Below are 23,969 nucleotides of genomic sequence, written 5' to 3'. Positions count from 1 at the left end.
AGTATGAGAGGCCACAAATGGGAAGAGTACCAAATGGTACCCTATTTCCTGTGTAGTGCACTACTTTTGACCAGGAGCCATGAGGCTCTGGTCAAAAGTAGTGCACTACAAAGGGATTAGTGTTCCATTTAGAATGCCGCCCCGTGCCTTGACAGGATAGAAGTTGCCTTCCCCATTCTCAGGCTTTGTAGTGAGAGAGAAGATATATAGGCTAGTAGAACAAGGCTGAGCCATAAAAATGTCAGGATGTGGCCAAGCGTGTTTCTGCAAATGGAGAGGGGGGTTCTCTTCCCCATAAACTCATCTACCAGGGGGAAACCCCACTGAGGTCAGTCAAATTACAAATTCACACCAGATTAATTACTATGACGATAGTATTTGGGGGAGTCGCAACGCAGCATGGCTGACTAGCTGACTGACACGAGGGCCGGTCGGTCCAAATATGGAACAATTTCAGTGTCCCAAATGGCACCCTATTCTCTGCTTTTGACTGGAAATCGATACAAGTAGTGGACTATACAGGGAATAGGGTACCATTTGGGACGCATCCCAAGCCTACAGCAATTATGAAGCATATGCTGCTCTGCATCCACACATATAAATCCGAAGCTCCAGGGCCATGATGCTAACGCCACGATACTCTCATATCCCCTCAGCTTCAGGCAAATGGACCCCAACACACATGGCTCATGTGGATGTGCGTGTGACGTAAAGTCGCACCAAGGGGTCTTAACTCCACTCAACTCGACTCCCCCAGCCCCAGTGCGAGAGAGACCGCAGTGGCCGAATCACTGAACAGTCACTGCCCACGTCCCTCGCTTCAATAGAGCGGGCGCCGGTCCAACACTGCCCGGCGAGCTGAGGCTCCAAAGCTGCTCAACACTGACGCTGTCATGCGTTAACGAAATGAATTAGGGATTCTTATCGGAGTTCAAGACAGCGAAAAGGAATAAATAAATATGAAATATATACGTCTTTCTCCAGGAGAGTTGAAGTCCAGTGAGGCAGCTAGATATATACTCAGTAGCAGCACACTGTTCTCCTCCGCCTCAGAAACAGGACCAAATAAACATAACCTCTGGAGCATCCGCAGTGTGCCTTCAGCTGTGGAGAGAGAGGGGGGGGGGTATTGCAACAGCGAGACCCTTGATAACCTCCAGCTTCGCACACTAACTAATGAACAGCTAAACGACAAGCCAGTGGAGACTAAACCCTATTCAAACAGTTTACTGGGCGACACAGAAAGCATAGCTAATGCCATCCTCTAAAACGGTAAGAGGTAGTGACATCTATTGCATTGCTTCAGAGAGGACGGGAAGGGAAAGGACTCAGGCTACACAAACTTTCTCAAAATTCCCAGGTTTTCCCTCCTGGTTCCGGGAAACTTCTAACTGGGATTTCCCGGAAAACCTGTGAAATTGGGTGAAATTACAGGACATTTCCAGCCCAAGGTGGGACTTGTCATTGGCGAGGTTAATGTGTGCTGATGTGGCGACACGCCCAGCAGTGGCTCAGTCAATCAATCTGCAGCGCTTCGGACGCTTCGGTGTTCTTTCCGTCTGGAAGTAAATCGCTTCAGCTTCTCTTGTTTAAATGTTACCAACGAGAGAGGGGGGAATATCAATGAGCCGGTGTAGGACACCACATCACAGCCTGCCACAGCCCAATAATCAGCTAAACCCATCAAACATAAAGAAGGCTTTCAGTAGAACTGTAGCTGGAGAGGAAAGAGGGAGGAGAGGAAGAAGTCTCCCAGAGACAAAAGCATCCATGCATATCCATCCCGCTCTGCTCTGCAGGCTCTCTCTCTCCCTCTCCCTCCCTTCATCTCTCTCTTTCTCTTTCTCTCTTAACAGCACCATTATAAACCTTAGCACGCTAATCCCTGTGCCTTTATTCTGCTTCCCTGGTGAAATGTAGCATTCAGGTTCAGAAGCAGCCTCAAATTGTCTCTGAAAATAATATATGACTGTCTGTGATGAACATTCATGGCGTGTTATACTTGTTTAATGCTGCCTTAAACTCCTCCTGTGGCCCTAACAGATTGCACTTGGCAGAGGCCAGACGTACTGTAGGGAGGTGGTGGTTTGGCACACCGACTCCGCAGAAACAAACATTTAAATGGATGCAGCTGACTTACATTCCTGGTCCAAAATAATTCTCAAAACCTTTTCCCAACAAGGGAGTAAGAAAAGCAAAATCCATGAAAACAATCTGTTCCGCTCCCAAGAAGAAGATTACACAAGTATGAAAAGCTGGAAGCTTTAACTCTACACCAGTGTGTCCGTAAACCAAAGTGTTTACATTGGGCGTGGGCTGAGCACCCCACCTGCGTAGAGGCTGTTGATCGTCATTTCCCTTTGCTCTCCTCCAGTGCTCTGAAATGGACATCGGGCAAAATGGCCAAGAGACGATTTGTCTTCATCTTCCAATTTTCATCAGGAGAGAGGAGAAATTACTTCCTGCCAACGCTGCAGCAGGTGGGGGAAGAGGGGGGGGAGACCAGGGAGGGGGCGGATCGTGGTCTGGCTCTGGCCAGAGACAGAGAGGGAGAGAGGGCTGCAGCCTGCAGACTTCAGGTCGGACTCAGCTTTCAACTGACCGGTGGCATTTGTCGACTGAATGCAAATGAGCGAGGGCGTGTGAACATCCACATCCCTTTCACTGCTACTGCAGACATAATCCACAGGTCACACAGGCAGTTCTGTCCCAGATGACCATAGGAGAGCAACTGTGCCATGCACATATTTAATTTTGGATTATAGATGCTTAATGTGAGCCTGGAAGGAGAGTTTACAGTCTTACCAGACACCTAGGTATTTGAAGTTGTCTACATAAGTCAGAACTGTCCAGAGTAGGGCAGGTGCGGGCAGCAATCGGTTGAAGAGCATGCATTTAGTTTTACATGCATTGTATGGCACGTTTGGAGGTTTGTTAACACAGTGTCCAAAGAAGGGCCAGATGTATACAGGATGGAGTCGTTTGCGTAGAGGTGGATCAGAGAGTCACCAGCAGCAAGAGCGACATCATTGATATATACAGAGAAAAGTCTGGCCCGAGAATTGAACCCTGTGGCACCCCCATAGAGACTGCCAGAGGTCTGGACAACAGGCCCTCCGATTTGACACACTGAACTCTATCAGAGAAGTAGTTGGTGAACCAGGAGAGGCAGTCATTTGAGAAACCAAGGCTATTGAGTCTGCCAATAAGAATGCGGTGGTTGACAGAGTGGAAAGCCTTGGCCAGGTCGATGAAGACAGCTGCACAGTACTGTCTTTTATCAATGGTGGTTATGATATCATTTAGGACCTTGAGCGTGGCTGAGGTGCACCCATGACCAGCTCGGAAACCAGATTTCATAGTGGAGAAGGTACGGTGGGATTCGAAGTGGTCGGTGATCTGTTTGTTCGAAGATTTTAGAAAGGCAAGGCAGGATGGATATAGGTTTATAACAGTTTGGGTCTAGAATGTCTCCCCCTTTGAAGAGGGGGATGACCGCGGCAGCTTTCCAATCTTTGGGGATCTCAGACGATAAGAAAGAGAGGTTGAACAAGCTAGTAATAAGGTTTGCAACAATTTTGGCGGATCATTTTCGATAGAGAGAGTCCAGATTGTCTAGCCCACCTGATTTGTAGTGATCCAGATTTTGCAGCTCTTTCAGAACATCAGCTGTCTGGATTTGGGTGAAGGAGAAGCAGAGGGGACTTGGGCAAGTTTCAGCAGAGCTGATGGCCGGGGTAAGGGTAGCAAGGTGGAAAGCATGGCCAGCCGTAGAAAAATGCTTATTGAAATTGTGGATAATCGTATATCGGTGATGACAGTGTTTCCTAGCCTCACTGCAGTGGGCATCTGGGAGGAGGTGCTCTTATTCTCCATGGACTTTACAGTGTCCCAAAACTTTTTGGAATTAGTGCTACAGGATGAAAATTTCTGTTTGAACAAGCTAGCCTTAGCTTTCCTAACTGACTGTGTATATTGGTTCCTGACTTCCATGAAAAGTTGCATATCGCTGGGGCTATTTGATGCTAATGCAGTACACCACAGTATGTTTTTGTACTGGTCAAGGGCAGTCAAGTCTGGGGTGAACCAAGGGCTATATCTGTTCCTAGTTCTAAATTTTTGAAAGGGGCATGCTTATTTAAGATGGTGAGGAAAGCACTTTTAAAGAGCAACCAGGCATCCTCTACTGATGGGATAAGGTCAATATCCTTCCAGGATACCCGGGCCAGGTCGATTAGAAAGGCCTGCTTGCTGAAGTGTTTTAGGGAGCGTTTGACAGTGATGAGGGGTGGCCGTTTGACCGCGGACCCATTACGGATGCAGGCAATGAGGCAGTGATCGCTGAGATCCTGGTGGAAGACAGCAGAGGTGTATTTAGATGGAAAGTTGGCCAGGATGATATCTATGAGGGTGCTCATGATTACAGATTTAGGGTTGAACCTGGTAGGTTCCTTGATAATTTGTGTGAGATTGAGGGCATCTAGCTTAGATTGTAGGACGGCCGGGGTGTTAAGCATATCCCAGTTTAGGTCACCTAACAGTACGAACTCTGAAGATAGATGGGGGGCAATTAATTCACATATGGTGTCCAGGGCACAGCTGGGGGCTGAGGGGGGGTTCTATAACAAGCGGCAATGGTGAGAGACTTATTTCTGGAAAGGTGGATTTTTAAAAGCAGAAGCTATTGGGCTTGACTGGCCAAAGAGACCAATCTGTTTGCAGACTTTGCACCTTGGAGAAAGAGGTTTAAAAAGCCATTTGTGTCTGGGAGAGAGAGATCATCAGTCTCCGTATGTGGATTATGGCCATCAGCACGAGAGTGAGTGAGTGAGTGAGAGAGAGAGAGAGAGAGAGGGAGAGAGAGAGAGAGAGACACACACACACTGGGCAATACAGTGATATAATGGCCTCGTGGAGATTATTATTCTTGGGCCCTGATTTACAAAAGTTCAAGAAAGTAATGGGAAAGTAATAGGAAAGAAATGGGAAAGTAATAGGAAAGTAAGGGGAAAGTAATAGGAAAGTAATGGGAAAGTAATAGGAAAGTAATGGGAAAGTAATGGGAAAAGCACAGACTTACTTGGTCCGGGAAAAGATAACTCTACATTTGAAGGCATTTCTCCACTGCCCTATGTGAATGGGGGTTTTAATGCTTGTAAAAGGAAATAGGTTGAAAATGACGATCATGCTATGAACAGACAGGTGACACGCATCGTCCCCACAGAAAAAAATACATACATGCCATGCTCAGACACTAATCTAGGGAGAAGTTGCCCCTAGACGCTGATCTTGGGTCAGTTGAGTCATTTTCCCCACTAATGGTTAAGGTCATGACAGGAAGCTGGTTCCTAGATCTGTACCGAGGGGAAACTTCACCCCGGACCCAAGCACATTATGAGGGGAGGGCAACATGATGAAGTTAGAATTCACCTTGAAGGTCATCATCGACCAGGAGGTCTGTCGATATCCAATGGCGGCAGGAAAAGTTGGTCAAAAAAAAACACACACATCGCAACCTTTTCATGATAAAAACATTGAGAAATATTGCTGCAATCTGGGACTAAAGGCTATGCATTGTCAGGGACCTCACGAGATGTATTGTGATTCTCACAATTCTATATGTTTTGCAGTTGGATGCTGTGATTTTATTTGGGACAAGAGGGACGAGAGCAGGAGATGAACAAGCTATAGGATGAAAAATACCAGAGTATTGGCACAGGTACGGGAAAAAAAACACGTTTATACTCGGAGTCAAGTATAAATGTCCAAATATATACTGTATATCGTCCAAAATATATATATTTTTTAAATCGGGATATGCAACTGTTTAGATTTTTTTTTTCACTAGTGGGACAGTTGAAATAAGACAAAGTAACACAAAGTCATATGAATATTTGTGTAAAAGACGGGCACCATAGACCGTATATAAATGACGGCAGGCACTCAGTAAAATGAGATAGGCCTTGTACCAGAAATTGGCTGCATGCATTCTATATTCATCTGCAAAGCCGTCCATTATGAAAACAGGAATCATTTGTACCCCTTCTTTTATAATCCCTGTGCCATTTTCATAATCTACCTACATGCTTATCTCCAGTAGATACCGAAAGCAGCAAAACGAGGAGTACTCAGGCTAAAAGGAAGAGGACAAAGAGGACAAACTCTTACTGTAGTGATAAACGGCCCACAATAGCAGAGAATCCGGTTCCACTCTCTTCCAACAGCCCAGAGCACGAATGCATGCTTGGTTTCTAGCTTTGAGTGGAACACTCTAATCCAGGGGTGTCCAACCCTGTTCCTGGGGCGCTGTCCTCCTGTAGGTTTTTGCTCCAACCCAGTTGTAAACTAACCTGGTTCAGTTCATGTGCTAGATTAGGGTTGAAGTAAAAATGTACAGAATGGTAGTTTTCTAGACACAGGCTTGGAGAACCCTGCATTAAACAACTATGTTTCATACAAGAATGCCTCAAAATATCAGAAATGATTCTGGAGTGGAAAACATGGTTGCATCCTCAATGGCACCCTATTCCCTACATAGTGCACTACTTTCAATCAGGGCCAATATGGCTCTGGTCAGAAGTAATGGACTATGTAGGGAATAGGGTGCCATTTGGGCCGTATACCACCTCTTATTACACTTTCTGAAGTTGCTGAGCCTGGTTTCCCATACTGCTTTGTACCAGGAAGAGAATCCCCTAGTGTGAGAAAATTATAGAACATAATTTCATTTAAACTGTTTTGCACCACAGGGATCTTTTCTTCCAAAGAGGAACAAAAACACGAAAGAAAATGTCTGATAATATGCACTAATATGCACTACACAACCCACAATCTCCAGCTCATTTCTGATGCAGTGGAAGAAGTAAAGCCTCGGCAGCAACAGAGGACAATCATTCTAGAATTATTCTAGCATTCTTTCTACAGACTCCCTGTCAAGCAGCTAGTATTTACGGGGGTTTGAAATGTCAAGTCACACTCCTATGGCTGACAACCGCAAAGAGAAATTACAACAGATCTATCAATCAACACACAACATATGAATTACTTAGTGGAGCTGTCAACCAGAACACACTGATTCATCTCAGGGGGAGGGTATGCTGGCAGGCATGCTGGCACCCTTCTTCATTTTAAATGAACCTGACAGGAGAAACGAAATCTAACTTGACTTGAACGCACGTATCTTATTTATGCAATTGGGATCAAATCGGATAACGTACACAAAACAACAAAGCCAAAACAGCAGCTTTGTCTTTGGTATGTCAAGACGTTATTCCTAGAAACGCCAGTCTATTTTCTAGTACATCTAGCTCTAGGAGTTTTTCCACAATGGATGGAAGACTATTTGCATTCCTTCTAGTGCAATGGCAGTATATCTAACTGTGCGAGTGGATGGATCGTGCCAAACCCTCTGGCGTTCCCCTTCAAACAGTGGCCTGTGGTTTATGACGCAAGTCTACATGAGAGAGAAAGGGGCCTTGGCCCATGCCACAGACTGACATGGCCCACGTCCCGAATGGTACCTTATCCCCATATATAGTGCGCCACTTTGGACCAGAGGTTGACCAGGGTCCATAGTGATCTGGTCAAAAGTAGTGCACTATGTAAGGAATAGGGTGCTATTTGGGATGGAGACAATGGCTCTCTGGGCTGTGTGCAGTGTCTCACTGTGTGTTGCAGCATGCCAATGGAAAAGCATTGACAGCAGCACCACAGACTGGAGTGGAGAGGACGTTAAACGTACTTATCGTCAGAACAGCCTCAATTCGCCGGGGCACGAACTCTGCAAGGTGTCAAAAGCGTGTTGACTCCAATGGTTCCCACAGTTGTGACAAGTTGGCTGGATGTCCTTTGGGTGGTGGACCATTCTTGACACCAGTGGAGGCTGCTGAGGGGAGGACGGCTCATAATAATGACTGGAACGGAGCGGATGGAATGGCATCAAACACATGGACACCAGGTGTTTGATGTTGTTGATACCATTCCACCCATTCTGCTCCAGCCATTACCACGAGCCCGTCCTCCCCAATTAAGGTGCCACCAACCTCCTGTGCTTGATACACACGAAAAGCTGTTGAGTGTGAAAAACCCAGCAGCGTTGCAGATCTTTTCACAAACCGGTGTGCCTGGCACCTGCTACCATAGCCCGTTCAAAGGCACTTAAATATTTTGTCTGGCCCATTCACACTCAGAATGGCACACATACACAATCGATTTCTCAATTGTCTCAAGGTGTAAAAATCCTTCTTTATCCTCTCTCCTCCCCTTCATCTACACTGATTGAAGTGGATTTAACAAGTGACATCACTAAGGGATCATAGCTTTCACCTGGATTCACCTCGTCAGTCTATGTCATGGAAAGAGCAGGTATTCCTAATGTTTTGTTCACTCAGTGCATATAGTGCACTACTTTTGACCAGCGCCCTGTTTCAAAAGTAGTGCACTATAGAGGCAATAGGGTACAATTTGGGACGCATACATTATCTCCTGCTCTGTGGAGGCATGCATGTATTATCTGTAGGGAGAGTAGACACTTCGAGAGAGTGAGCACACCCAATCTACTCAGCAAACTGGATGCAGTTTATCACAGTGCCATCCGTTTTGTTACCGTTTTGTTACTAAATAGCCCACCCAATTTTACCTACCTCATCCCCATACTGTTTATATTTATTTACTTTTCTGCTCTTTTGCACAACAGTATCTCTACCTGTACATGACCATCTGATCATTTATCACTCCAGTGTTAATCTGCAAAATTGTAATTATTCGCCTACCTCCTCAGGCCTTTTGCACACAATGTATATAGACTCTCTTTTTTTTCTTTTTTTCTACTGTGTTATTGACTTGTTAATTGTTGACTCCATGTGTAACTCTGTGTTGTCTGTTCACACTGCTATGCTTTATCTTGGCCAGGTCGCAGTTGTAAATGAGAACTTGTTCTCAACTAGCCTACCTGAGTTAAATAAAGGTGAAATAAAAAAAATAAAAATAAATCTATATGGCCTTCTGGGTATTTGTGTACAAAGGGGAAGGCATAAGAACGGACCTGTGAGGTTGTCAGGCCGTGGGATCATCCTCTCGTAGACGTCATAGCTCTGGGCTCCGTAGGGGTCTCCGTCGTGGTGGATCAACGAGCGAGGCAAGGTGGAGCCATAGTGCTGGGGCTGGGCCGTCATGCTGGAGCGCACCGGAGACGCCGACGACCCCACCGGCTGCTGGGTGAGGGGGCCGTCCACCATCGTTAAGGGAGACCCCATGCGCCCCGATGCCGACCCCAGGTAGGGCGAGGTGGCGCGGCTGGCGCTGCCCGAGCGGGAGTTGGCGCTGCCCATGCGGCGCAGGGCTGCAGGGGAGCTCTTCTGAGTGTTGAAAGGGGAGCCGGCGCGCTGCGCCGAGGGCAGGGTGGTGGAGAAGATACTGGACAGGGGCTTGGGCTCCGTCATGATAGGAGAACCGTAGTTGCTACCCATGGTGGCCCTCAGGGAGCCGCGAGAGGGGGACACACTGCTGCCGTAGGCCGGGGACTGGGTCCTGGAGGGCACCGAGCTCACCCTCCTCATGGCTCGACCCGGCGCTGCGGCAGTTAACAACGGAGCCTGCCAGGACGGACAAGGAGAAACTACTGAGGAACCCCCACACGTTTTAACACCAAATTTAATAGAGTCCTAACATCTATTTACGGTGATCTCCATTAGACATTCAACAAATATCTATGTCTATATATACATCTATGTCTTTTGGGAGTATTCTAGGTTCTATTCATCTCTCTTTTCTCCAACTTCCCCCCCATCTCCCTGTGACTTGTGTGTAGCCGGCAGTAGCATCTGTGTGCTCAACACCAGTCAGTGTCTGAGTCACGACCATAGAGATGTACTAGAGAGCTCATCTCCTATCTTCGCCATTTCCGCTTCTGTGATAGCATGTGGCCCTCTATCAAACTCTATGGCCGGGACTGCCACAGACGGTGTGCCCTCTAAACAACTCCATGGTCGTGGCTGCCGCAGACGGTGTGCCCTCTGCTCCGTGTCCATACCTGGACCTGAGCTTGGCCCTCAGCCCTGGCAGTCCTCAGGAGGGTGGAGGTGCCGCCTGTGCCTGGGTACGAGTGCTGCATTCTCAGCTCGGCCTTGGCCAGATTATTCTGGTTCTGGCTGCTGTAGTAGCTGCTGGCATCCTGGTAGCCACTGTCTGAGTACGAGTTCATCTGGGTGGAGCTGCGGGAGTTCCCTGTAGACCCTGAGAGAGAGAAGGAGAGAGGAAAGGAGGGCGAGAGGGACAGAAGGAGAGAGAGAAACATAGTGAGGGAGGGGAGAGAGAGGGAGAGTGGAGAGAGACAGTGTGAGTGTCCTCAAAGCACTACATGACCTTTAGCTAGTCCACACAGTGCTAATGACCTCACACAGTGGCTGTTTTCACCTGCCTACCCTTCCACACTGTAGCATACACTGACTCATTCAAACTACAGAGAGAGGGAAGGAGGGAGACAGAACGAGAGAGAGAAAACGAGACAGGAAGAGAAAAATGAGGAGGGGAAGGGAAAAAGTGCAAGAAAAAGAGAGAGAGAGAGAGAGAGAGAGAGAGCAGCACCACAGTGGAACCCGAGGCTGCATTAGTAATTAGCTGCATTAGACCCTCACTTTCATGGAGCGAGTTCTGCTCTGGGGAGTAGAGGACCACCTGCTCCTGCTCTGTTCTGAGGCGGTAGGTGGGCGACTGAGAGCTGTCCGTCACCCGAGACTTGGACTCCCCCGAGGTCGAGGCATCTGGGAAAGGGAGAACGAAGTCAGTGCTGCCTGTGTGGTCCAGCAGGCAGAGCATGGCAACGTAAGAATTGTGGCTTCAATTTCCGCTGGGGGCCACCCATAGGTATATGTACCAATAGGAAAATGTACTGTACACACTATGTTAAGTCACTTATGATTTTTTTTTAAGTCTGCTAAATGGAAAATAGATAGGGGTATACATATGGAGGAACAGAAGACAGTCCAATTGCAAAAGAGGGTAAATAGAAGTTAAAAGATTTCACTTCAGGGCAATAACATCAATTCCACCACATTCCTTTCACACTCGTGTAAATTCCAGAATTGTTCCTATTTGTTATCATTCTAAGACATTTGTTGTGCTCATATTTTGCGGTGCCAGGACACTGATGAAAATCCTCCCTCGAAAACGGTTTCCAAACTATAAAGTTTCCCCGGGTTCCGTCCCAAATGGCACCCTATTCCCTATGCAGTGCACTACTTTTCACCAGGGCCCCCATAGGGAGATATAGGGAATGGGGTGCGATTTGGTACACACGCCATGAGAGCAGCCAGTGAGGCGACGAGGAGGAAGAATTACACCAGTAATCTCATAGGCTGCTGCCCAATGTTGCTCCGCAATCAACATCGAGTTAAGCGCGACAGGTGTGAATGAGCTCCGCTCCAACAGCTGGGACATTGGGACGCATCCATTGGCATTGATCTGGAGGGAGGGGCCTTGTTGGCTGGCATACATGTATGGATGAGGAGGGAGGCTGGATTTCACGGAGAACGAGACCTCTGTTGTGGCTGTTTGCACAGACCTGTTAACACCGACGCCTCGCTGGTTTGACGGCCTGGCGGCTTGTGCTCCCACTTGTGTCTCAGCCACCCGTTTCTTTGCCAGGGGTCCACGCTCTCTGCTCGACGCCGCCGCCGCCTCTAGGGGTACGGATTGGCTGCAACTACGGTACCTCAGTCAATTCTGCTGCTGCAATTATTATGGCGGATGTGAAATTACCGCTATTTCACTGTGCGCTGCGAGGCGGACACTTACATTTTTCAAAAGGCCATGCTCGCCGCGTGACTGAATTCTATGGCGGAAAACGTCATAAAAGAGGAGAATAAAAAGGAAATGGCTAAAAGCAGAATTCACAGAACAACAACGGGAAAGGATCTGATAGGGGTGTCGCTTCTGCCCATAACAGCAGGTGTATTCCCCACAAAAACAGCCCAGCGGGCAAGGTCTATTCCACGTTTTGTCCAACGTGGGTTAGAACGCCGTGGAAACAGCGTTGATTCAACCGGTCTGTGTCCTGTGCGACGCTTCACACCCCCCCCCCCCCCCCCTTCCTGCTCCACACAGCATATTAGGAGGAACCTTTCAGACAGTGAACCTGTCTGACGTTTTATTTGTCATTTCTGCCCTCAGGGCATCTTTACTGAACCTGTTTGAGAAATGAGACTGTATGCAATGAAAGAGTGTTACATCCCTCCGACCCCTCTCCCTGAATCATGGGATTAAAGCGTGCATCCGTCACAAAGGGCTCAAGGATAAAAGTAGTACAGGTTATTAGGGAAGTAGGGTGACATTCGGGACACAACCTGTGACTGTGCCGCCCCAGTGCTCGAGGTGAACGAAAGCCTATCTCCACAGTAACACTTCCTACTTTAATTGACAGCCTGGCGACTGGCGAATGGGGCGTGAGCCCGGGAGGGTAATAAGCAGCCCAGCCAGACACAGACAGCCCAGCCAGACACAGACATTATCCTCTACAGCAGCACACTGCAGCTCATTCCACTGCAATCACACTCTCTCACCCATAACACTTTGTGTCTGCGTCCCAAACGCCACCAAATTCCCTATATAGTGCACCACTTTTGACCCGGGCCCAGAGAGCCCCCCGTAGGGCTCTAGCCAAAAGCGGTGCACTATATTGGGAGTAGGGCGCCATTTGGGGCGCAGGCCTCCAACTTAACATAATGCAGGGTGGAGGAGTTCCAATCTAAGGAAGACAAAATAATACCCTGGTTATTAACTCACATCATTACGGCTAGACAGTTGATTAAAACACTGAGCAAACAACGGTCCTCTCTCCTCATCCACACAGCCTGTCGCTCACTTAATATCAATAAACATCAGCTATCATTTCTGCTTCACATTTGGATTAGAAAAACACATTACCGTTGGCTAACGACGATTTATCAACTACAATAAGGAAATCAATACTCATCCAAATAGCATGCGCCCCCAAATGGCACCCCTTTCCCTACACAGGGCACTACTTTTGACCAGAACCTTATGCATTCTATTCTAGAGAATAGGGTGCCATTTGAAACCCATGTGCTTGTTGTTATTGTATCCCTCTGCTAGTAATTCTTTTCAGCAACAAACCGACTGGAGCGAGTGAAAAATTCAAAACCATACCGGGACAAGCTATATTAACATTCCCAGTGCATATGTACAATCGTAACCCCATAGGGTCCCTCTGACAAGATCCGCAATAAAAGATGAATGACGACCGCGCCGATTCACTTAGTTCCATTATACAGCTAATAAGCCATGAAACACACCAGTAAAATGCACTTCATCAATTCCAGCAGCAGTGGCAAAGTGTCTGGGGATCCGTTAAGTATGTGACAATAAAAACATCTATTTATTTTTTTGGGGGGTCATCTCGGGGAGTTGGAGAGGAGGGAAAGGGGGAAGGTATTCAGGTTTGAGAGGGTGGGATTAACGCAAATTTGAAATGTGCCAGAGGAGACTGTTATCAATTCAGTCAGCAGCCGTACGACATACATTATCTATGGCATGGTATAATGGTATGCTTTTCAGTGTTTAAAAATAATAAGTGTGTCTACATATGGTGATTGGTGACATGGGATGCAACCCAAACGGCACCTGATTCACAAGTGCACTACTTTTGGTGGAAAGTAGAGCACTATAAAGGGAATAGGGCGCCATTTGGAAGTGGCACGGTGTAGGTAAGGAAAGAGGAGCAGTCCTTACCTGCAGATCTCCAGGGGAGAGACTTCTCAGACGAGCTGAAAGACAAAAACAGAGAGAAGGAGGAATTAGATAGGATTGACCCCGTTCTGGTTCCGGATCTGGTCGGCGGTCCGCCAGTTGAGTATGTAGGGCCTATTCAATTGCGCTTTAGATAAACGTGTGTCTCAAATGGCACCCTATTCCCTATAGGGCCCATAGGACTCTGGTCAAAAGTAGTGCACTATGTAAGACGATAGGGTGCCGTTTGGGACCTGCCCAAACATTCACTGTAAAGATGAAATGGAATGGCCCCTCTTAAGTGCAGATGCAATAATGGACCGGACAAAACATAGAAAGAAACAGAGAGAATTATTATGGCAATGCAGAATATGCCTCCATACACATAAAAAGTGTACAACCAAAAAATGGAAATGAAATTCAAAATGGTTGTTTCTCTGATTCAGAGGGTTTGGTTAAATGGGGAAGACACATTTCAGTTGAATGCATTCAGTTGTACAACTGAAATAGAAACCACATTAGGCAGAACAGTTAGGGGGACAGACAGAAACACTGCTCGCTACATATCAGTAGTGGAATTGCAATTTACAGTAAGAGATGAACATGTCCCATGGCTCAAGGACTTCTCATTTACAGTAGAATAAATATGTTGATATTGCTAGGCATCCCCCTTTCCTCTCTAGCCTCTCTAGTTGTGAAGGTGATCTTTCCTGCCACGACAGACAGAGTACGAGTAGGATCATCCTTTTCCCTGAGGTTTGCGGCGGTTATTTTTCATCCTCGTCGGTGCTTGAGAAACACACTTTGCGAATAAACGGAAAAGGTCAGGTTTGGCAATTCATCCTGGCTGAGGCTCTGAGGCTGTAGGGCAGCGCTGGTACAGTAAATAGAAAACATATTGATCTCGCGGCAAAAACGGCAATGCGCCGCCGAGGATAAAACACACAGATGGAAGGAAGCAGGCAAGCATGACCCGTGTACACACACACACCTGGGCGCACAGGCATGAACGGACACACATACAGATGGATGCAGATAGACAGACACACACACACATCTGACCGCTCTGATTTACTGCATGTTGAGCGTACACACATTTCTCAGCGATAGAGCTGCAGTTGTCTCCCAGGAATAATGAGGTATAAAAGCTTGGCGGCCGGAGAGAAGGTCCATTTTAAAAACACATCATGGCCCTCAGACAAACACCGAGGCTTGAGTCTCAAATGGTACCCTCTATTCCCTGTGTAGTGCACTACTACTGACCAGAGCCTGCTGGGAAAGCAGAGCCAAATGGATCTATAGGCGGGGAGTGTGATGGATGGCGGGGTCATTCCTGGATCAGTGGAAAGGTGAGCAGGCAGGCAGCTCAAACTCTGCCGTGAATCCCAAATGGCACCCTATCCCCTATATTGACCACTACCTTGGACCCACTACTTTTGCCTGGTCATAAGTAGTGCACTATGTAGGGAATAGGGTGCCATTTGGGATGAACTCTCTGTCTGGGAGAGGAAATGTGATTCATTCTTCTCGTCAATGAGAGCGGCCATAACACCAGGCCCTGAGCGGCTCGCCTATTGCAAACCTCAGCCACTTCAAGCTGATTTTAAGGGAAGACCCCTCAGAGCACAGAAGAACTCAACTAAAACAAACTGTAAAAAAAGGTTGATCTAACAGCTACCTGGACCAAGACAGCTTCAATTACATAAGAAAATTATCTTTAGCGAAAAGGACATCGTGGTAATTTCTAATGAGTCAAAGAGAAGAATTGTTTGAGCGCTGGACCTTAAAGCAGGGTTCCCGCCCCTGTGCATTCAAATGAAATATCTTAGCGGGTCATTATTGCCATGACCCTGCTGCTGCCGTTCGCTTGCTGGATCTTACCATTCGAGGGGATGTTAAATGAGCTTCTAGAATAAGGGGAGGGCGATCGGCATGACAACGAGACACGGGCAATTAAAAGAGGAAGCGAGGAGAGGTATGCTCCATTGAGCCATGGCAGATGAAGTGGCATAGGCTGCGTCCCATATGCCACTCTATTTCCTTTAAAGGAGCACTAGGGAATAGGGTCCCATTTGGGATGCGGACCCAAACTCCTGCTACCATCATACCCAGACCCATCTCACAGTCACAGCCACCTGGGTGGGCAGAGGGAGACCCAGGCAGTAAACTACTGATACTCACAAACATGACAAGCAAACCCATCCCTGACAGGAAGAAGAGCAGCGCCACGGTCCCACCCCACCGCCGTCGTTATCGTTTTTGATGACGAAACGGAGGTGAGGAGCGCCACGCAACGCGGATGTATTTTTTCTTGCAGTAGGCCTACCATATTCTGCTTTTCTATGGCAAGTGCAATGATGTCCGAGGGGGAAAAAAAAGAGTGTTTGTTGTTTGCAGTAGCTTCGTTGCTGTTGCAATATGTCAAACGGACGTGGCTGTTGCACCGTTAATGATTCCAGCTTCAAGCTCACAATCATATCGCTCTGGAAGTAGGCTACAAAGGGGAAGGGTTTACGTCTTCCATTCCAGTGTAGGGTGAAATTGCCCCCTAGACAATGATCTTGGGTCAGTTTATAATTTCCCCACTATTGGTTAAGCTTAGGGTTGGAGGAAGGGAAGCTGATCCTAGATCTGTATCTGGAGCTTCCATTCCCTGGGTGGGAGGTCTCCTCATCAGTCTCAACCCACTCAGAAAGTCTCGCTGATCAAGTCGTACCAGCCCAGATGACTGATATGAAGGACTGCTGCTGTCCTGAAAGTGTAATGAAATTGAATGAGCCTCATCAGAACACTTGAGCATGACGTCACCTCTATTGATGGGCCGAATGGCCTATTGAGTAAAAACGCTGTGACATTAGGACGAGGAAAATCTCTTCCATTTTTATAGGGATGTGGAGGAGATGCTGGGTCTGTGTTGATCCCAGAGTGGGATGCCAACGACTCTCTCTCGCCCAGACTGATGATGCTGATGGCTTAGCCCTGTAGGCTGCTTCATGACACACAGGGAGCCGGAAGCGCAACCCAGCCCTCCTCAGTACAGTACAGGAAGCTTTACCAAGCCCTCCTCAGTATAGTACAGGAAGCGTTACCCAGCCCCCCTCAGTATAGTACAGGGAGCGTTACCCAGCCCTCCACAGTACAGTACAGGAAGCGTTACCCAGCCCTCCTCAGTACAGTACAGGAAGCATTACCCAGCCCTCCTCAGTACAGTACATGAAGCGTTACCCAGCCCTCCACAGTATAGTACAGGAAGCGTTACCCAGCCCCCCTCAGTATAGTACAGGGAGCGTTACCCAGCCCTCCACAGTACAGTACAGGAAGCGTTACCCAGCCCTCCTCAGTACAGTAGAGGGAGCGTTACCCAGCCCTCCTCAGTACAGTAGAGGGAGCGTTACCCAACCCCCCTCAGTACAGTAGAGGGAGCGTTACCCAGCCCTCCTCAGTACAGTAGAGGGAGCGTTACCCAGCCCTCCTCAGTACAGTAGAGGGAGCGTTACCCAGCCCTCCTCAGTACAGTTGAGGGAGCGTTACCCAGCCCTCCTCAGTACAGTTGAGGAAGCGTTACCCAGCCCTCCTCAGTACAGTTGAGGGAGCGTTACCCAGCCCTCCTCAGTACAGTACAGGAAGCGTTACCCAGCCCTCCTCAGTACAGTATAGGGAGCGTTACCCAGCCCTCCTCAGTACAGTACAGGGAGCGTTACCCAGCCCTCCTCAGTACAGTTGAGGAAGCGTTACCCAGCCCTCCTCAGTACAGTACAGGAAGCTTTACCCAGCCCTCCTCAGTACAGTACAGGGAGCGTTACCCAGCCCTCCTCAGTACAGTACAAGAAGCGTTACCCAGCCCTCCTCAGTACAGTACAGGGAGCGTTACCCAGCCCTCCTCAGTACAGTACAGGAAGTGTTACCCAGTCCTCCTCAGTACAGTACAGGAAGCGTTACCCTGCCCTCCTCACTACAGTAGAGGGAGCGTTACCCAGCCCTCCTCAGTACAGTAGTACAGGAAGCGTCACCCAGCCCTCCTCAGTACAGTACAGGGAGCGTTACCCAGCCCTCCTCAGTACAGTACAGGAAGCGTTACCCAGCCCTCCTCAGTCATTAGTACAAGGAGCTTTACCCAGATTGTACAGTCAGTACCAACCAGTTAGTGTTCAACATCCTTCATTCAGTACAGGGAGTGTTTCCCAGCCCTCCACAGCCAGTCGGGTCATTCCTAGAATACGGGGCCTTTTCTGTTCCCAGGAAACATCACTTCTTATTTAGTGTAAAATGTAGATCCCAAAAGGGTAAATGTAAGGTACCTTAAAAAAAAATACATATATGGATCTTGAAAGGGAGTTGAATGCTGTTTTTTTTTTCAACTCTTTTTCCGGTGGATGTGTTTTTGCCATGTCCCCGGGTGTTATTCATCAACTTCCACAAGACATATAAGGCATAAAATAATAAAATATTTATTCTAGGACTACGATAGTCCTAGTTGTTGTCATCAATAACGTTTTTCCAAGTCATCAATCATCAATAACGTTTTTCCTAGTCATCAATAACATGTTTTTCATGATTATTGTATTCATTATTATTATTTAATTTAAGATGTGCTCCGTGTCTCTGATATCGCTCTCCACCCTGTTAGTTTGTTGTAATTCTCCATTTAAGAAAACAACCCCTTCCTACAATGACACCACATTCAGGAAGCTTCGACATTTCTTTGGTGGGAAAAACAATAGCGCAAAGGTAAATAAATATAAATACTCAGATGGATCTATTTTTCCACGTTTCATGTTGCCGGTCTGTATGTCACACTCATACATTTCCATCCTGTTATGCTAAACGATAGAGTAAATTAGCTACGTTTCAAAATGTAAAAAATATGTTTGATAGAGAAGTTAAACTCACGTTCAAGTGTTCACCATTATGCTAGCTCAATCTCGCTCACTCGCTATGGCTCATTTAGGCTCCACTTTTCCACCCTGTTAGGATTATGCACCTAATAGGTTGTAACATGAACATAAAAAATGTCTGAGCTTGACCAATATGTTTTTCTGAAAGTGACACGTCCTTTTCTGACAGAATACAACAATAAACATCTATGTATATACACTAATATATATACTCCCCCCCAAAAAAAAAAGTTATAATATGACCTCCCCAAAGCCCATTACTCTTGTTAGGGTCGCCAAAAGGCCACAACCTCTTCCAACTACCCATGGCCATCACATGATTGGAATTCATTGTGTAGAAGTGACCAGGTTGAAAATAACCCCGTAAAACCACACCCTGTTATGATGTAGGCCTTTACCGATTGTGAGAGCTGAGAATATGACCAGAGGAAATTTCCCCTGTCCTGTAGGGAGAAAATGGTACTTGTACCTTGCTAACGTCAACAAATGGGATCAATATCATGACTAGATCCACTCTCATTGAGGCTGCAGAAGCCTCTTGTGGAGGAAATAGCAGCAAATAGCCCGGTTGCCAATTTTGACAACAATTTCTCCTGTAGGACAGCTTTTGTTTGGAGACTCTCTGGCCACGCCTCTCTCTATCTGCAGCTCGCTGAGCCCTGAGAGCTGTAATGGACACTCACACTGAGTGCTGCTATTGGACGAGGAGATGCCTCATGTAAGGACCTCGGGGTTATTACTAGTCAGGAAAGGAGCTTTCATGAATCAGGGTACACTCTACTTTCAAGAGCGGAAGCACTATACCCGCATAGAACTATACTGGCAACGGGCGAGCCACAAAGAGACAGCATTTCATCAACATAACACATTGTGTCCACTGGCTGTGTTCGAAATTGCACCCTACTCCCTACGGTCAAAAGTAGTGCACTACATGGGGTATCATTTCAGACGCGGACAGTGTCCCACACAACCCGACATGCCTTTTCCATTAGTCAAGACACCAGACCGATAATAATCTTCTCACAGCAGCACGGTGCATCACTGACTTGACTTAATAAAAGCTGCGATATGCAATAAACCAACAGAGAACCCCGGTATTAATAGGAGCCACTAAAATGTGTCCATTAAGCAATTTCCCCTCAAAAGTCACAGGCCATTAACCTCCTCTCTTATTTTCCCCAGCCGCATTTAACATTTAACAATTAACATTCCTACTCAACAGCACATCATCACGTTCTTCAAACAGCAACACCAAAGAGGTATGATCCCCCCAAAAAAATCACTGTTATCCAATGCTGCATAGGTGGATTACTTCAAACCATATCTTCCAATTAGATACAGCATACGTCACCAATGGCACCCTATTCCGTATATAGTGCACTACTTTTGACCAGCGCGTCGTCAAAAGTAACGCACTATTTAGCCGAACAGGGTCTCATTTAGGGACGTAAAAAAAACTCAACAGTTTCTTAAATAAATCCAGCAACACAAGATGACGCACATATAGCATCTCAACGTGAGCATGCAGCGAGGAGAGTTAGCCAGACATAGGAAAAGCTTAGCGATTAGCCTAGCCGATGTGTAAGCCTATATTACTGTATGTTTGATTTCCCGGTGGTACAATTTATTTTGCTGATACTTTGGTCAAGTAAAGCAGAAATGGCCCCGGTTTGTTGAAACGTCATATTTGTTTAGTCTATCTTGCGATTGTTTGTTCTCTCTCTCTCGTTATTACTGTACCAGCTATGTTTTTATTTAGGATAATTGCAAACAACTTTCTGCGATGGAACTTCGTTAGGCCTGTAGATTAACTTAATGGTTGATCATTAGAGTAGGCTGTGGCTAGGCCGACAAGTAACATTCAAATCGAATGGGTAACGGGGAGAAAAAGGAAATGACGATTTTCAAACAAACCAGGAGATGGAAAAAAACGACGTTAGGCCCTATCTGACATTTTGCACATCTTTGGTGCTTTCCGCTCTTTCTACAATATACAGTGCCTTGCATAACTATTCACCCCCCCCTTTTCGACATTTCCACATTTTATTGTGTTACCCGTCATTAAAATGGATTTAATGTCTGTCACTGATCTACAGAAAAAAGTCTAATGTTCAAGCGATATTTTTTTTTTAAAGCATATTTTTCAAAGTTATTTACAAATAAAAACCATTAAAGTCTTGATTGTGTAAGTACTCACACCCTTTGCTGTGACACCACTAAATAAACTGGTGCAACCGATTACCTTCAGAAGTCACACCATTAGTTAAATGGAGTCCCCCTGTGTGCAACTAAAGTGTCATGTGATCTCAGATTAAATACACCTTTTTTCTGGAAAGCCCCAGAGTTTATTAGAGAGCATATCTCAACAAACAGCATCATTAAGTGCAAGGAGCTAACAAAACAACACTAGGATAAAGTTCTGGAGTGGCACCAGTTGGGGCTCGGTTCTAAAAAAAAAACATCCCAAACGTTGAACATCCCCCTGAGCAGCGTATTTTTTATTGAAAGAATATGACACAAGGACGTCCACCAAACCTCAGTGACATAGTTTGTGACACCGCGATGTCCTCACCATCAACCATGGCTGTCAAACATCATCGATAGATGACGCGATCGCAAAATCGCCCCAACCCTATTGGCTAACGTGATTAATGAAGCCTCTCATGGATATATTTGTGTGTGGTGGTCCCGTGAGGCGGAACAGCACGCTGTTTTTCCTGAATACTTCCACTAGCCCAGCTCAGCCCAGGCAGCAACCCAAGGGCTGCTAGCTATAACCTATACAGTACAGTAGCACTTCACCAAAGGCTCATTTATACGCAACGCAAAATGCCTAGCAAAAATACGTGTGCATCGGCGCAATTTGTAAATCGACGCAAGATCAACATTTTGTTCAGTTATATTGCGTTCTTCGTGCGATATAAATGAGGCCCGAGCAGTGAACATCTAGCCGTTTCTCCCTGGTTGCATTCCAAACACTTAAAAGACACACCCTCTCCCCTCATCCCTCAAATGAAGTGGACACTTCTGATGACGGATCATGACGTCTGAGGAGTTGACACTTGCAGGGCGAGGGAAGACGGTCTTGCCCGGGAATGTGTCAGTCGTTCGTCCCACGGTTGTGTTTTACGTCACCATGGAACTATTGTGTGCCTTACATGCGCTACAGTCAATTATGATTGCATTTCATATCTTGGCTAGAAGACAACGCATATGCGCAGGCATCGAATGTTAGCCGTCCTACTATATCAGGTCAAATAGAAAATTACAATGTAGAAGTGTCAGGGGGAAAGTGGCGCGCAAGCTAACGTTTCCAAAAAGCTAACCAAACAAAAACATCCTTACTTTTATGATACGTGTTTGAGCCGTCATGTTCGTTAGTAGCACAATTTCTAACTTATTTACATGAGTTTTTTAATTTTTTACTTACACTTGTATGTTGACTGGTTTTAAGTAATGGCTGACTTTTCTTAGCAGATGTACAATCATCGCCAATTGAATTATTGAGGCGTTTCAGAACATTTTTATTTTGTTTTATTGAAACTTTATTTAACTAGGCCAGTCAGTTAAGAACATAATCGTACACTCGCAAACTCGTTCAAAAACGAGGGCCCAGGGACTTACACTGCCAACTTCCCTTGCTTGGCTAAACAGCGACAAAGATGGCCGCGGGGATTCCCCCAAGGGCACAAGGCGAAGGTGTGTCTTTTATGATTTTGAAACGCAGCCCCTGTTACTGTCCACATCAACCATTTTTCAACATCTGCTACCATAGACAACATACTGTGTGTGTTTGTTTTCCGCAGCAATGTCATGGCTCGTCAAACTGAAAGGTGAATTGATGAGAACATCTAGGATGACGTCGCCATCTCTGTTCCATATACACAGTCCATTTAGACGTCAATTCGCCGCCACTGTATTCCTGTGCCAAGATGCTAAACTACGGCCCACTGCTGCGCCTGAGGAAGTAACTATGTGCCAAGCTATGACCAGCATGTAGGCTCTCTGTGAGTGTGTGTGCTTTCATGCACAGATGTGTATGTGTGTATATATGCATGTGTGTGTGCTCATTACCTGCCGCTAGCAGTGTCTGGCGATTCGGCCCCAAGTCTGCATCTTTCCAGCTGATTGGCCACAATCTGTCTCTCCACCTCCAGCTCCCTGGTCAGCCTCTCAAACTGGAGCTCCTGCAGAAGGACAGTAAAGACAGAGACAGGAACACAAGGTCAGAGATGCCATGCCTCACAGAATGGCTCCCTTGTAAAACAGGTATTCCGGTCTGAGTGGGATTTCCTGGTTCAATAAAAGGTTCAATGAAACTACACGGATGAAGATGATGCCGACGAGGAGGAAGGATAACAGTTTGACAGCTCTGAGGAACAGACGCGTGTACAGACGCCGCGCCATAGAGGACGTACAAAAACACCACACACACACACACGCACAGTCCCACATGTGCATCACAATGCACAGCCCACACACAGAGATTGAAGTACCACTTTAGCCTGGGCAAAAAAACAGTGTTATTCAGCCTTGCTTCTACTAGCTTGTCCGCAGGGAGCAATGCAGGAAGCAGCATCTGACTTTTCTAATTATCGAACCCCAGTGAGGCTGCCTGCCTAGGGTTCTACCTGGGCTCTCTTTCTCTGTGTCTCAGCCTGGCTTCACGCACTGCAGCATGTCACAGGAAGAGAGCCTCACATATACAAGCGCGCGGACACACAGTACACTACTAGACCTACATGTATACATAACACACACACACACACACACACACACACACACACACACACACACACACACACACACACACACACACACACACACACACACACACTACAACCATACATCACACACAGCCCTTTCCTTGCACCCATGCCACCCCCGCTCTGTCACACACAGACATCCCGGGACTCAGTCTGTTTCTCTCTCTCTTTCTCTCATGTACACAGACCCATTCCCACTCACCTTAATAGGCGATAATCTAGCTAGACTAGCTCTCTCTCTCTCTCCCCAGCCCAGCTGTAGCCCCTTCCATATAACTGTAGCCAGTCACAGCCCTCTACTCCTCCAGAGGAAGTAAGCCACTGTCCCGGTGGCTTCAGGCTGCCCACGCTTCACGCCTCATCTCCACCACCCATCTTTAACTTCTGGAGGTGCCACGAGAATGTCTCTCTTGACTGGAGACTCATTTGGCTCAGAAGAGAGCGTTAGCTAGTGCTCCCCCTCCCGCCCGCCCTCCCTCCCTCCTTCCCCTCCTCCTCCTCCTCCGCCTGCCTTGCATTGCCTTGTGCCCTCCCCTGGCTCAGTAGTGGCCATGTGCAGCCTGGC

General features: G+C 46.9%; 1 protein-coding gene across 6 annotated transcripts in view; it reads right to left on the bottom strand.

The window, feature by feature from the left end:
- Window positions 1-23,969, bottom strand: part of LOC109871053 (plakophilin-4) — a 111,324-nt gene that overhangs the window by 40,976 nt on the left and 46,379 nt on the right. For 4 of the 6 annotated variants that reach the window (XM_031805496.1, XM_031805497.1, XM_031805498.1 and 1 more), the window contains 6 exons: window positions 22,713-22,825; window positions 13,747-13,781; window positions 10,635-10,760; window positions 10,031-10,233; window positions 9,044-9,593; window positions 5,431-5,457 (listed from right to left, as the gene is read on the bottom strand). In XM_031805496.1, the coding sequence (XP_031661356.1) occupies window positions 5,431-5,457; window positions 9,044-9,593; window positions 10,031-10,233; window positions 10,635-10,760; window positions 13,747-13,781; window positions 22,713-22,825 (1,054 nt within the window). The remainder of the gene's footprint in view (window positions 1-5,430; window positions 5,458-9,043; window positions 9,594-10,030; window positions 10,234-10,634; window positions 10,761-13,746; window positions 13,782-22,712; window positions 22,826-23,969) is intronic. The other 2 variants (XM_020461835.2, XM_031805500.1) reach the window with 1 other exon arrangement.

The sequence above is a fragment of the Oncorhynchus kisutch genome, linkage group LG26 (assembly GCF_002021735.2).
Source record: "Oncorhynchus kisutch isolate 150728-3 linkage group LG26, Okis_V2, whole genome shotgun sequence".
NCBI classification, from domain to species: domain Eukaryota; kingdom Metazoa; phylum Chordata; class Actinopteri; order Salmoniformes; family Salmonidae; genus Oncorhynchus; species Oncorhynchus kisutch.
This window is presented reverse-complemented; position numbering and strand designations above follow the sequence as displayed.